The sequence below is a fragment of the Cariama cristata genome, unplaced genomic scaffold (assembly GCF_000690535.1).
Source record: "Cariama cristata isolate BGI_N322 unplaced genomic scaffold, ASM69053v1 scaffold30866, whole genome shotgun sequence".
In the NCBI taxonomy this organism is placed as follows: Eukaryota; Metazoa; Chordata; class Aves; order Cariamiformes; family Cariamidae; genus Cariama; species Cariama cristata.
Window position 1 is genome coordinate 1 of NW_009620882.1, and position 13,982 is coordinate 13,982.

The 13,982-nt window shown below is 46.5% G+C and overlaps 1 protein-coding gene across 2 annotated transcripts; it reads left to right on the forward strand.

The window, feature by feature from the left end:
- Positions 1-972: 972 nt before the first annotated feature.
- On the forward strand, positions 973-13,982 carry USP5 (ubiquitin specific peptidase 5 (isopeptidase T)). 2 transcript variants are annotated; one of them, XM_009701762.1, is made up of 19 exons: positions 973-1,108; positions 1,406-1,472; positions 4,235-4,368; positions 4,693-4,838; positions 5,137-5,321; positions 5,920-6,014; positions 6,530-6,723; positions 6,883-6,954; positions 8,269-8,350; positions 8,572-8,697; positions 9,135-9,288; positions 9,682-9,856; positions 11,220-11,308; positions 11,517-11,708; positions 12,261-12,404; positions 12,562-12,707; positions 12,794-12,947; positions 13,590-13,674; positions 13,846-13,982. In XM_009701762.1, exons 1-19 carry the CDS (start codon positions 1,010-1,012, stop codon positions 13,937-13,939), a joined length of 2,433 nt encoding a protein of 810 aa, XP_009700064.1. In that variant the 5' UTR covers positions 973-1,009; the 3' UTR covers positions 13,940-13,982. The 2 variants fall into 2 exon arrangements, with proteins under 2 accessions (XP_009700064.1, XP_009700065.1); XM_009701763.1 differs by having other exon boundaries at positions 11,517-11,639; positions 13,846-13,981.

Sequence of the window (13,982 nt, forward strand, 5' to 3'; positions counted from 1 at the left end):
GAGTCGGTGCTGTGTCATTAAGATGGCAGTGGTCCCTTCTCCAGCCGTCTCCACCCCGCCGGCATCCCTGCTCCTCCCTCCCTACCCCCGCCTGGCCGAGACGGACCTGGGGAGGAGGCCCGGGCGGCGGGAGGGCAAGGTCCCCCCACCTTGGCCTCCTTCGCAGGCTCCCATCCGGGCAGTGCCCCAGCCCACCAGAAGAAATGGACTGCGGCTGGAAGATACGGGTCTTTCGAGGAAGCCGCGCACGGCAGCACGAAAATCCCTCCCCAAGCCTCATGGTGTGATACCTGTCCATGCTTTCCCCACTCTGACTCTGCCCCAGCTGCTTAATGTTCAGAAGCAGGCTGAGGGCTTCTTGGTGGTTTCCCGGTTTTCTGGCATCTGCGTTTGAGTCCCTCATCTCTTTGATTTAAAAAGAGTATCTCTGCTGAATAAGCGTGGCGTTTTCCAGGTGCTTGTGGGATGGGAAGGGCTTATTCTGTATTCGTTTCAGAGCTACTCATAAGCTTTTGAATGCAGCAACAAGAATAAACAGTGATCTGTTAACCTTCCTCACACTGTAGTTTAGCAATGTTCCCTATTGCATTGAGAATTATGCTTTCAGACAGTGTGCTGCAGTTTTGTTGGTAATGATTGTTCTGTGCTCTGAACTTGTGAACTGTGCGTGCTAAAGGCCTTTTGCAAGATAAGCTTCTGGGTAAGCTCAGGTTCTCCTGATTCGGTAGCATCCTGCCATAAATGAACAGACAAATAGGTTTTCAAATACATCATCTTGATAGGAGTACCTGTTCTTCTGGGACAGCCAGGCTGGGGCATGCCATCTTATTTCCGACTAGCTACTAAGTGGCTGGTACGTAGGAATGAGCTGTAGCCATGATTTAATGAATAGTGTTCCTAGAGGTAAGTCTGTGCCTATCCTAGCAGTTCAAATGGCATTCTTTACCACCTCTCTTCAGTTTTTATTTCTCCTTCTTTCCAGGAGTCGGATGGCGGCTTGTATATCTGCATGAACACGTTCCTGGGCTTTGGGAAGCAGTATGTGGAAAAGCACTATCAGAAAACAGGCCAGCGGGTCTACCTGCACCTCAAAAGAACTCGTAAACCGGTAAAAAAATCAAAACACATACAGTCAAACTTGTTTTGAAATTGAGAGCTGGGCTATGTCTCTGTATACAATCAGATACAGGGTTCTCTCTCTTCAAATATAAATGATGTTCTTCTTGGTGAATTGAGGTCCACTAGTTCTTCAGCTCAGCTTATGTTGAATTCTTGTATGGATTGTCCACGCTATTTCTGCCTGGCTTCTTTCTCTTTTCAGAGTAGCTTAATTTTAATCTTTAAGGCTTGCCACAGCTTGCTCGTTCCCCTAACTCTATTTCCCTAATTCTTCTCAACAAAACAGAAGGAAGAAGACACCAACTCCAGTGCTGGAGACCCCCCAAGGAAGAAACCAACTCGCTTGGCTATTGGTAAGAAAGCCGTACTGTGAGCCGTATCGTCCTTGTTTTGAACCAGTCCTCTGGAGCTGCCTGGCTTTGTGGCATGTCTCTTTTGCCTTTCCTCTTCTGGGCTAGTTGAAGCTAGTATCCCTGACCAAATTCAAACTTCATGTTCTCTAATGTGTCTTAGGTGGACAGTTTCTGCAAAACAGTTGTTGAGGTGGTAGTTTTGTTCTGTGTTCGAAGTTGCATCATGTTTGCTGTAGATAAATATGTTTTGCATCTTCTCTTAACTCCGTATGCCTGACTCAGCTTGGTGTAGGTATAACCCGTGTGGGGCTGTTGCTTTATATGGATGTGTCCAGTGTGGGGCTGAAGTAAGTTTGATAAAATGTGTAAGTCTGAGAAAAGTATGTTTGAAGTTTCTGATAGAAAAACTATTTTTTTAACTTCTGAGAACTGAACTAAAGTTATTTATATAGATGGGGAAGAAATTACTGGTAAATGCTGTATTAACATTTTTGGCTTGATAGTTCTTTGAAATACAAGGCTGATACTGGAGGAAATACATGTGAACATTTAAAATATTAAAACCAAGGCCTTTTTTGGTAGAACAGGGCTGGTGTTCCATTACTTTCTTGCACTGACTGCAAAGGCTGTCATGACCATCAGTGAAGATGCTGCCTATTTGGAGCAGTCTCGTCTAGTAATCTGTGGACTATTACGGAGATGGGTAAAGCAGAGGATAGGAACATTTTTTAGCAGTAACAGGTTCTTGGCTTGCTGGAAGCTGACCACTAGAGGGAAATCCAGAACGTAGACGGTCCACATCTTGTTTTTTGCTCATTTTTCCCCTGGCTGTGCCATTGTGTAGCAGACACATGGTGACTCCACTATTGCAACAGCACAAACACCAACATTAAGACTTTCAGCTGCTCCCTGTTTTTATGGTGAGGTGAATGGAGTCCCAAAGGTCACTTCTAGCAAAATTGAGACTAAAATACACATTTCTTCAAATAGCCAGTGCTTTTATGTGTATGATGATGCTACTTTTGGAGAGGTGAGGCTCAGTCTGTATTATGAGTTATTTCTGCATTCTCAGTTCTACAGAGGTCTTGAGACAAGTGTCACTGGGTCAGCAAATAGCTCTCTGTGATAACAGCTCAGTGGTGTGAATGGAGTGGGAGAGAATAAAGAAAGTATTAGCCTTGTGAAGCAGTGATCTTAAATCCAGGAGAGATTATTTTTTCCTCTTTTTTAGCTAAACTGTGGTGGTTTAGCTAATCCTGACATGGGAGGTTTTTTGAAGTACTAGAAAGATTTAAGAGCAAAATGTCATTGCCTGCAAAAAAAAAATCTATAGTGCTTGCTTCCCATACCCACGTGTTGGTTGAACGACTTTTGGAACTTGTGTTTAGATACAACCGTGGAGAGGGAGGTAGTGTACCTCATGGGAAGCTGTTGGCTATATGTGTGGGGAAAAGGGCTAGGAGGGGACCACACCAGCCTGTATTAGTTTGTTCAGAGTTCAGGAATTGTGTAATGCCCTGAGGGCTTTTCTCTATGAAGTGGTGACAGAAGATCTCTCTGGTGCTGAAGAAGCCCAGAAGAGATTATATGGGTGTGTTGTTGCATGATGCTGGTGGCTATTTTCAGGTATTTCTAAAATCACTCAGGCTTGCAGCATCTGTATTCATACATAGCAGTTTGTACATAGTCTAAAAATTTTACGTATCTGAGGAGAGAGTTGCAGAAGGTATCGCGGGAACCAGGTATTTTTGTCAATAATGTTTTAACCAAATGCAGTAATGGTTGTCAGAACTGTGTTGCATACAGGATTCTTGAAGCAGAGGCACTAAACAGCAAAAACTCATATTCCCTTCAGAGATTTGTTGCAGCCACAGATCTTCAGAGATCTGTTGCAGAGATTTATTGCAGTCACAGCATGCCATTTTTAAAGAAATAAAGGAAATTCAGTTTTAAAAGAGCATCGGAGGTCAAGGCTGCTAGTAAGCAATGTGTCTTCTGCCTGTTTCCTTCTGGGACATAAGGTGTGAATGCCTGGAGAACAAGAGAGGCCAAGATTTTTCCCTGAGTACCTACATAAATCAGAAACTGTTCCTTCCATTGCAAATGTTTTTGGTGAGCATCCATCATGACTCGACAACTGGCAAATAACCTTTTATATATGGAACTCCCATTTCTGTTGCAGCCTCTGGAAAGCATGGCTGGGTGGGCATGAGAAACTACTAGCACTATATCCTTCCTAGGACTTTTTCTGTAATTCTGGACGCTCTGGTTCCAGAGGAACTCCTGGTTCTCCTTGCTTCAGTTCGGGACTCTGAACTGTCCTCCCTGAAAGAGGCAAGAAGCAGAGCCAAGCTCCTTAGACTAGACGTTTGCACTGGGTTAGAATATGATCTCTTCCTGCACGTCTCCGTTCATCATCTTGGATATACTGTGAAGGTTGAACAGCAGTGCTTTATCATGGCTCTGTTCTGGCTGATGTCTCTCTAGAGCAGGTCTTTTTCTGGTTGTAGTTAGAATCTCGAGATTCCTTCTGTAAAAAGAGCTGGGAAAAGCAAACCTATTGTCACTAGGCTTATATTTGCTCCTGTGAAGTCCACACCTTCAGCAGAAACTTTGGAATCCAGAAATAGAAGAAAGATTGTGGATCATTGATGTAGAGCTTTGGCTTACTCATGGTGCCTTATTTCATGTAAGCTGTGGGCAAAGAGGCCTCGGAAGCTATTTAGTTTTACCTGTTACCGCAATGTTTTTTCTTCCTGTAGGTGTAGAAGGTGGATTTGACATCACAGAGGAAAAGTTTGAATATGATGAAGAAGTAAAAATAGTAATTTTCCCAGAGCATTTGGATATTCCTCGTGATGGACTGGAGGGACTACCAGACATGGTCAGAGATAGGGTATGTTTGGGTGCAGGGCTGTGTTTTCTGTTGGTAAAGAAGAAACACACCATTACAGAGAAGGAACTGTAGGAAGGAATGATTACTGCTGTCCTGTGAAAGGTGTACTGCAGAGCTGCTGTGAAGTCTCAGCTTGCAGTAAGCACGGTTGTTCTACGCTTATACAGTGCTCTAAATTATGGAGCCCTGGCTTGTGACTGAGGCTCCTGAATGCTGCCCTAGCACAACTGACTTGCTGATCTGAGCCTCAGTGTGGAGCGTTGAGGGACTGGAAGCTTCTCTCCTTGTGCCTTTCATTTTTTTTTCCTGCTGCCCTAATTCCAGATTGCCAGTGCAGTCGAGGCCATCCTGACAGCAGATTCAGCCTCACGGAAGCAAGAGGTACAGGCTTGGGATGGGGAGGTCCGACGTGTTTCCAAACACGCATTTTCCCTGCACCAACTTCAGAATGATGTCCGCATCCCACCATGGTGAGCACAGTACTGAAACTAGCTGTATCGCTCTGTATCCCAGACCCACCCCCATCACCATCTTCTATCCTGACTACAGCAGCAGCAGAGACTTCTTTTGTGAGTCTCTGATTGTGCCTTGTTGTGGTAAATTCAGGGAAAATGGCAAATTAAGGTACTTCAGGATGCTCAGTGTTCTGAAGTAAAAGAGGAATGAGTTTGCTTATACTATGGTCAGTGGGCAGTAATGGAGAGGGCTTGGGAGGTAGAACCCAAAGGTTTACACACTAATCTCTTTTTCTCTGTTCCTTGTCAATAGCGGCTGGAAGTGCAGCAAGTGTGACATGAGGGAGAACCTGTGGCTGAACATGACTGATGGAGCCATCCTCTGTGGTCGGCGCTATTTTGATGGCAGTGGTGGCAACAATCATGCGGTCGAGCATTATCGGGAAACTGGCTACCCGCTGGCTGTGAAACTGGGAACAATTACTCCTGATGGGGCTGGTGAGAAGGGGGATCCTGTGAGGGTTATAGATGCCAGGCACCCCTCAGGCTGACTGGAGTCTCTGACACAGGAAGTCAGGGAGGATTTCCAGGAATTAGTCTGGTGTTGCCCATCTTATGACCTGGAATGTTCAGTGTCGTCCTGTCATGAATTTCGCCACTCAGACCTGCTTCCTGTGGCAGGCAAAGAACCAGCTGATAAAACCTTGCCTTTCTCCTCCCTCTGCTCCCTGGTAATTTGGAGGGTTTTAGAATAGTTATCCATGTTGGCATCGTATTTTCTGCGGTGGGATGTTTATCAAAGAATTTTGTGTGCAAAGCCTGAGTAGAGAGTATATGGCCCAGCAGCCCACTTTCTGCACTCCAGACATAAATGTACCTCTGTACCTTGATCAATGACAAAGTTGTTTGTCTTGTCGCATGTTTTGGAGGAACCTCAATATTCTCTGTGTCATGCTGCTCTCCTGAGAAAGGACAGAAACCCCAGCTGCTCAGTTTAAAACTCCCAGTTCTGAGCGCTCTGTTCTCTTCATCCAGCAGTGAATGTTAGATCGCAGGCCATTATAAGTCTCTCCTTTTCCTCTGTGTTCCTGCATAGACGTCTACTCCTACGATGAGGATGACATGGTGTTGGATCCCAACCTGGCAGAACACCTTGCTCACTTTGGGATTGACATGCTCAAGATGCAGAAGGTGAGGGGGGGTGGAGGGGGGCTGTTCTTCCATAGGCCCAGAGGAGGAGAGAAGCAACTCTGAGGTGTGTCAGCTGGATCCCAGCTTTCTGTGGCTATGCAGAACCATTCCTAGTCAAGAAATCCTGTTTTCTTTTATGAGGCCTAGAGTGGTCTTGTATGCTTCTCTTCTTTCATTGCCTTTTTTGCCTGCCTTTCTTGCCCCTCAGGTTTATTTCCTTGGGGTTCTGTGTCAGCACTGTGGGCAGGGAGGTTCCCAGGTGCTGAGCTTTGTTCCCTAGATTCAGTGTTAGTGTGTGATTTCCATGCTGCTTTACAGGGAATGGTTCAGATATTTCCCGTGTTTATCATTCATCTTTCTATCTCAGGTATTCAAATATTTGAAGACAATTCTTTTATCTTCCTCCTCTTGTAATTTAATAAAACAGAATGTTTCTCTATGGCATTGCACTTTTCACACTCTGACGTTCCTTTGAGTCTTCTTTGAGGGTTTTTTCCTGTTCTTTCCCTCCACAGACAGACAAGACAATGACAGAACTGGAAATAGACATGAACCAGCGCATTGGGGAGTGGGAGCTCATCCAGGAGTCTGGCGTGCAGCTCAAGCCCCTCTATGGGCCTGGGTACACTGGTATCCGTAACCTGGGCAACAGTTGCTACCTCAATTCTGTGATGCAGGTGCTGTTCAGTATCCCAGATTTCCAGAGAAAGTAAGTGAGCTTAATCACTCCTTTCCATTGGTCTGGGATCCCCTGGGATCAGTACAAAGGTCTAGAGCTGGGAGCTTCTGTTACAGTAGTCTGGATCAGAACTGTGCTTTTACTAGATGAACCTATATGTCCCTTAGATTGCTCCATTTTCCTTTGCAGGTATGTGGACAAACTGGAGAAGATATTCCAAAGTGCACCTTCGGATCCCACACAGGACTTCAGCACACAAGTGTACGTAGAGTTTTGGTGAGAGAAGAAAGGCTGAGGCTGCCTGGGTGCGTCCCCTCTGTGCTGCTACAGTGTGCTTTGCTGCAGGTTTTTCCCTCAAGCCTTGCCTCTCTGTTTCCATGTCCACCACCAGAGACACAGATCCTCGGTGATCAATAAGAATCTAAGCCAATAAAGTTCAGCTGAATGCCCTAGATGGAGAGGACAGAGTGCAGCTCAGTGTTCATGAGAGGCTCTGTATTAAGTGGGGAAGGCAGTACCGTCTGTTACCACGGGGGGATTTCTGGTAGGCATATTCTATCTGCGTAACAGCAAAAAGGTGCTTGCTGTCTGCAACAGAGGGTGATGGCTAAGAGCAAAGAAATACCTACATTTAGGCAACTTTATTCTCAGTGGATAATTTATATATGCTTAGAGAGGTTTCCTGCAAGAGGTATTATGCAAGCGATAGCAGGAGAATATACAGAAGAAGGAACACAAGATTTGGGAGGGTTTGCATTTTACATACATGAATTCTGTGCTACATCTCCTCTAAAACAGCAAAGGAGTATATGGAGGTTTGGGGTGGAGGAATGGAAGGTGGCATTTGTGGAGGGTTGTTCAGCAGTAAGGGAGGATTCTAAATTTGGACAGCCTGAAGCAAGGTGTTCACTGAGGAGGGGATTAAGTTGAGACAGCCAGAAAGATTTTTGCTTGGGCAAAGGGAGGAATTGGAAGGGTTTGGTTTCAGACAAATGGCAACAGTGATGGGGAAGGACTGGAGTGAAGTGGGAATAGTAGGAGAGTCTGAGCATAGGAAATCGCTGAACATTACTGTTGTCCCTTAAGTGCCTCATGCAGTCATTCTTAATCTTTTCCCTGGGAAAGTGTGATCAATCTGCTCACTGCAATGCTATTTCTGGCTCAGACAATTGCACTCTGCCCTGTTGTCTCCTGCACAGTCAGTTAGATACACTGCTGCTTTACCCATGTCAGGCTGCAGCTTAGTTTGGCAATGAATGCAGCTGCTCTGTGGCTCAGCACCAGCTGCCCTTCTGCAGGGAAAAGGAAGCTGTTCCTTTATGTTCTACCCAGTGTGCAAGCAGTGTTTGAGACTGGTGTCCAGAAGCCCTAGTAATTTTCAAGTCAGTGATGCTTCATGGGACCAGAGAGCAGACCAAGATAAGATGATCTCAGCTAGTGCAGCAGAGAAAGCTGATCTCTGTGAGACTGACAGTCTGTGACGGTGTTAAAGCTGGATGGGTTGATGTGGCTCCTGGAATATGTGGGATTGAAGAAACCGTATTGATTCTAACAGTGACCTCTTCATCATTCCAGAGCCAAACTGGGCCATGGACTGCTTTCTGGGGAGTATTCAAAGCCAGCTTCTGCAGATGGGGAACAGCAGCCCGATCAGAAGGTAAGACTCAGATACGGCATCCTCATGATGTGTGTGTTGTATGAGGTATTATGTGTGTTACATGGGAAAGGAGGGAGAACCTTTTTTGAAAACATTGTCCTGGGGCTCATTCCAGGGCCCTGTCACCTGAAGAAAAGCATGGCTGAGAGTAGACTGCTACATGCCAGGACACATGCTTGACAAATTATGATCACCTTCCTCTTCCATCTTGTTATTTGCAGGGTATGCAAAATGGCATTGCTCCACGCATGTTTAAGTCCCTCATTGGAAAGGGGCACCCAGAATTTTCCACTAACCGACAGCAGGACGCCCAGGAATTCTTTCTGCACTTCATCAACATGGTGGAGGTAATGGTTGAGTCTATCTGTCAAATCATGGAAAAGCCCAGCTTTGTTTCCTCCCCGTGGCAGGAAGTGAGGACTGGAGGTGAGAAGCTGGCAATCGGAGTAGAGAGAGGGAAGAGAACACAGGGAAATGGGCCAGCTCGCACCTGTGGGAGCAGAGAAGGAGAGATGCTTGGCCAAGTTTTCAGGGCTGATTCCTTGGAGGAATCTCTTTTGGGAATGGCACAGCTGGAGATGTAAATAGTCTTCTTTAGGAGCAAGAATGGCATGGGTTCCTGGGGTAGAGAAGTTGGCTCTAGTTTACTCTTTGCTGTCTTTTCCAGTGGACTGGGTAGAGAAGTGAATAGTCTTTAGCCGTGTCCTGTATTGAACCGCTGCTACTGCAGATATCTATTTCTGACATTCTGATGTTACATCTGTCCTTCTTATCTCTCCTTCAGAGGAACTGCCGCAGCTCGGAGAACCCTAATGAGGTCTTCCGTTTTCTGGTGGAGGAGAAGCTGAAGTGCCTGGCTACAGAAAAGGTGAAATATACCCAGCGTGTGGACTATATTATGCAGCTGCCTGTGCCCATGGATGCTGCACTCAACAAAGGTCAGTAACGTGCCAGAACAGTAGCAGACATTATGTTTAGGTATTGTACTATTCTTACAGAACTTCTTAAATGAGAAAGGGAGTTCTTTACCACTTCTGAAGCCAGATCCTTCACTTGCTTTTGTGGGATCGGACTGGTTTCTTCAGAGGTGGTGTGACACGGTGCTGCCCCTCTAGAGCCTTTCCCTCCAACACCGCAAGCTGGGCTGTGATTCAACAGCAAAACAGGACTGCAGTAGCAGAACAGTGCTCCAGAAGACATTGTCCACTTTGTGCTCCCTTCTTGATGGCCTGTATCTATAGGCCTGTTCTGCCTCCGAGTGTAGCTTACACCAGTTTGCTTTGTAGGTACCTAGAGGAGGTGGTCTTTGACTCCTCTGCTTTATTCTCTAGATGAACTACTGGAATATGAGGAGAAGAAGAGGCAGGCAGAGGAGGAGAAGCAGCCACTGCCCGAGCTGGTGCGAGCCAAGGTGCCTTTCAGCTCCTGTCTAGAGGCCTATGGAGCTCCAGAGCAGGTGGATGATTTCTGGAGCACAGCCTTGCAGGCCAAGTCTGTGGCTCTCAAGTGAGTGTGTGTGAGTTACCACCTAGGCTATGACAAACTGGCAATAGCTGCATCTTTGGGGACTTCTTTTAGTTGCTTGGGGAAGAAGTGTTGCCAAAGCTTTGTAGTGCTCCACAGCCTAGACGCATAGAACACTGAAGCAGAGGGGAACCAGTCCGCCAAATCCAGAGTGATTGCCCCCAAGGGATTACAGTGAGCAGAACAGCAGTGCTAGCGAAGTCCTTACCATCAGATTTCAGTTGCTGAGGGGCTAGGAAATTACAGTGATAGTCCAGAAAAATAGCAGCTCTTACTCTAAATTAAAAATTTAGCTTTACAATCAGTACTGACACTATGGTAACACTGGTCTTGCATGGTCTCTAAAATTTCCTTAAAGGAAGTTTTTAGCTATTAAAGTTTGAGCAAAACACTGAGTGTAAGAGATGCGTGAAGTTATTTTAAAGAATGCTAACTTAAATGCTAATAGCAAGGTTTAAAAAACAGCTTTAATTTGTCTCACTGCCTGCAGCACCTGAGACAGTGCAGAGGTGCAGTGAGAAGATTACAAACGCAAGCAGCTTCCTGCTGTGATGCTACTGACTGTTGTTCTGCAATGAAAGAGTAGTCTTCAAAGAATTGGAAGTGTTTTTCTAACAAATATTCTATTATTAAGCAACAGCTACTATAAACAAACAGTAACGTGATCACATTGAAAAGTAACATTTTATTTTGCTTTTAAGTAGTGAGCTGTGTTCAAACACTTTGTAAGAATTAGCATTGAATATATACTGTTGCTTAAATTATTTTATGGGATGTTACAATTATCCCCTGATAATAAGTATCTGTCTCTCTTATTACTGCTGCTCCCTTCACAAACATTCCCCTCTGTTTCATAGATTCCAAACACCCTCTCTCAAATTGTCTAACTAAATAATGTTCAATCAAATTCAGTTAGCTTAAAATTCACTGCTTCTGCTTCATATCCAAAGAAGTGCTCTTGTGCTTGAAAGCTTATCAGTTCCTGCAGCTGTATCTGTCGGTCTAATAAAGGATGTTATTTACTCTACATTCCTGAAGGCTTTTAATTAAATACTACAGTCTGAGAAGACTTGTAAAATACAGAATTGGAACGTAGAGAACATGTACTATTTCTCCTCATCCCCCAAGATCCTGTAAATGTTGCATTCCATCTCGTCTTGTCAGAGCATCTGCTTTAGAAATGGTTTTGTGTTTGAGGAGCTTTAAGTTCAGCATAGGAGAACTGCACAGATATGTGTATCCCCCCTTAGGACATGCCTGCATCCTACTCACTGATTTCTTGAATCAGCTAGGTGCCCTCAGTCATTGCTGCCAAAGTATTTAAAGTATTACTCATCTCTTTCAGAACAACACGGTTCGCCTCTTTCCCGGATTATCTCGTGATCCAGATCAAGAAATTCACTTTCGGTCTGGACTGGGTGCCCAAAAAGCTTGGTAAGAAGGACGAGAAGTCCAGAACATATAGGTGCTGGGAGTCATATATGGGTATTGTGGGCATTACTGCAAAGAGGAAAGTAACCACCCCAAAAGGAGCTGCAGACTGTAGCGTATTGCATCCCCAGGGACTTACCCTTCCAGGTCTCCCTACCGAGTCCTTTGTTTCGGCCCCTGTGGGAAGACTGAGCAAGACTCCATCTTTCAGATGTCTCCATTGAAATGCCAGAGGAGCTGGATATCTCTGCACTGCACGGAACAGGGCTGCAAGATGGAGAAGAAGAAATGCCAGACATTGCACCCCCACTGGTGACACCAGACGAGCCCAAAGGTAGCCTGGGGTTCTATGGCAACGAGGACGACGACTCCTTCTGCTCCCCTCACTTCTCCTCTCCGACATGTTAGTGATTCTCCTCCTCTCTTCCTGATGCCTGACTCATTTCCTTGCTCTCCTTGTCTTGTCTCCCATGCTAGCAGTTTCCCGCTTGCTGAGACTTTCCCTGTTCCTCTGTCAGCGAATGCCGGCTGCCTCCCTTGCATGCCTGTTATGCAAGGGCGTTATGCAAGGGAGTTTGTGGATTCCTATTCTGTGGAAGATGGGGAGGTGGCATGTGTAGTGCATTTAGAGGATGCAGAGCAGGGGTTTATACAAGATTTAACTGGTAGAGGTATTTTATTTTCACAAACCACAGCATGAGGTAGGGTTTGGAGGCTAGGGAAGAGCCAGTGCCCCTGAGTTCTTGAGTTGAATCCTTTTGTTCCCTGGAGGGCCTGTGTGTGAGACTGCACTTCTGAAGAAGGAAGGTAATAAAGGATAAGAAGAGCAGAGAGATGGAACTTGGTGTGAAACAAAGCCAGGAAAGGGTGGCTTGGGGGGCTGTGTGACACGGCACAAAATGGAGCAGACAGGGTTGGGTGGGAGCGGGTGGCTCTAATCTCTGTCTTCCCACAGCACCCATGTTGGATGAGTCAGTGATTATCCAGCTAGTGGAGATGGGCTTTCCCATGGATGCCTGCCGCAAAGCCGTGTATTACACAGGGAACAGTGGGGTTGAGGCTGCCATGAACTGGGTCATGTCACACATGGATGATCCAGGTATGAGGCCACATGGCCATGGTGAAGCTTATTGCATCTGGGCCATTGTACTTCCTGTCCCACTACCGCAGTGGAAAACTGAAGTAGTTTAGACTCCACCTGTATCCCTCTTGGAGAGATCTAAAGGCTCTGAGCTGTGTTCTGTTTCCTGCCGCAGACTTTGCTAACCCGTTAGTTCTCCCTGGATCCAGTGGACCAGGGTCAACTATTGCCTGCCCAGACCCTCCTTCAGAAGACAGTGTGGCCACCATTGTCTCCATGGGCTTCTCCCGGGACCAGGCTATGAAGGCGCTTAGAGCCACGGTGAGAGGCATGGGTGACATCAGAGTGAAGGGATATTCTCAGGAACAGGGATTCCCAAGTTCACAGTCTTTGCCTCTTCCTTCCAGAACAACAGCCTGGAGCGTGCTGTGGATTGGATCTTCAGCCACATTGATGACCTTGACGCAGAAGCTGCTATGGATATCTCAGAGGGGCGCTCGGCAGCCGAGTCCATCTCTGAATCTGTCCCTGTGGGTCCTAAAGTGCGCGATGGGCCTGGAAGTGAGTTCCAAGCAGTAGGAATGTGGATTTTGGGGTGCAAACTCAACACATCTTTATCCTCCCTAAGCCATGCAGTACCACAGGTTTTAGCAGCAGCTGCTGCCACAGAACTGGTCTGGTTATTGTGGCAGAAGTAGGAAGGAAAAGGAGAAGGATGGCAAAGCAGGGTCTAGACACTTCAGGCTGGGGATTACCTGGAAGCCAGTAAGAGGGAGGCGGAGGAAGTGCCGTCAAGTGAAAGACAGGAAGGGCTGTGCTGCTTTTTCCCAATCATCTCAGGAGACTTTTCTGCTCTTCAGGCTCCCATTGAAAAACCAGGTTCCGGTCTAAGTGTGGAATCGGTGCCAATGCTGCTGGGTGCCATAGGGAGGGGAAATCCCTGCCGTTACCCACCCGGCACCCGTGGGCCAAATAAACAGTCGGAAGAGAGAAGGCTAAATGGAAGTTACCATCTCCTAGCTCTCTACACATTTGCCCTTAAGACCACTCACAGTCACACTTGACGGGGCCCCAGTGCTAAATTATTGCCTAGCAGAGCTTCCTTCAGGGATCCTTCTCTAGAGAGGGCCTTGCAGAGGGTGTTTTGGGTTAAGATGCCTGTCCTCTTTCTCTGACGATCCTCTCTTCCTTCCTACTCTCAAGAATATCAGCTGTTTGCCTTCATCAGCCACATGGGCACTTCGACTATGTGTGGACACTACGTCTGTCACATCAAGAAAGATGGCAGGTAAGAAGGATTCTCACAGTGTAAGGGGAGTCTGAGGTACAGCTTTAAATCAGTGTCCTCCCTTGTTTCTTCAGAGGTCTTGAGAGATCAGGGCTGAGACCAGGCGAGGGGAATCGAGTTGTGTCTTAGCCACAGAACGATGTCCCTGACCTTCCCTTCTGCCTGTTGCAGGTGGGTGATCTACAACGACCAGAAAGTCTGTGCTTCTGAGAAGCCCCCCAAGGACCTGGGCTACATCTACTTCTATCAGCGGATTCCCAGCTAGAACATTCTCTTGCTGTGTGTGGTGGGGGGAGAGCGGGCTGAAG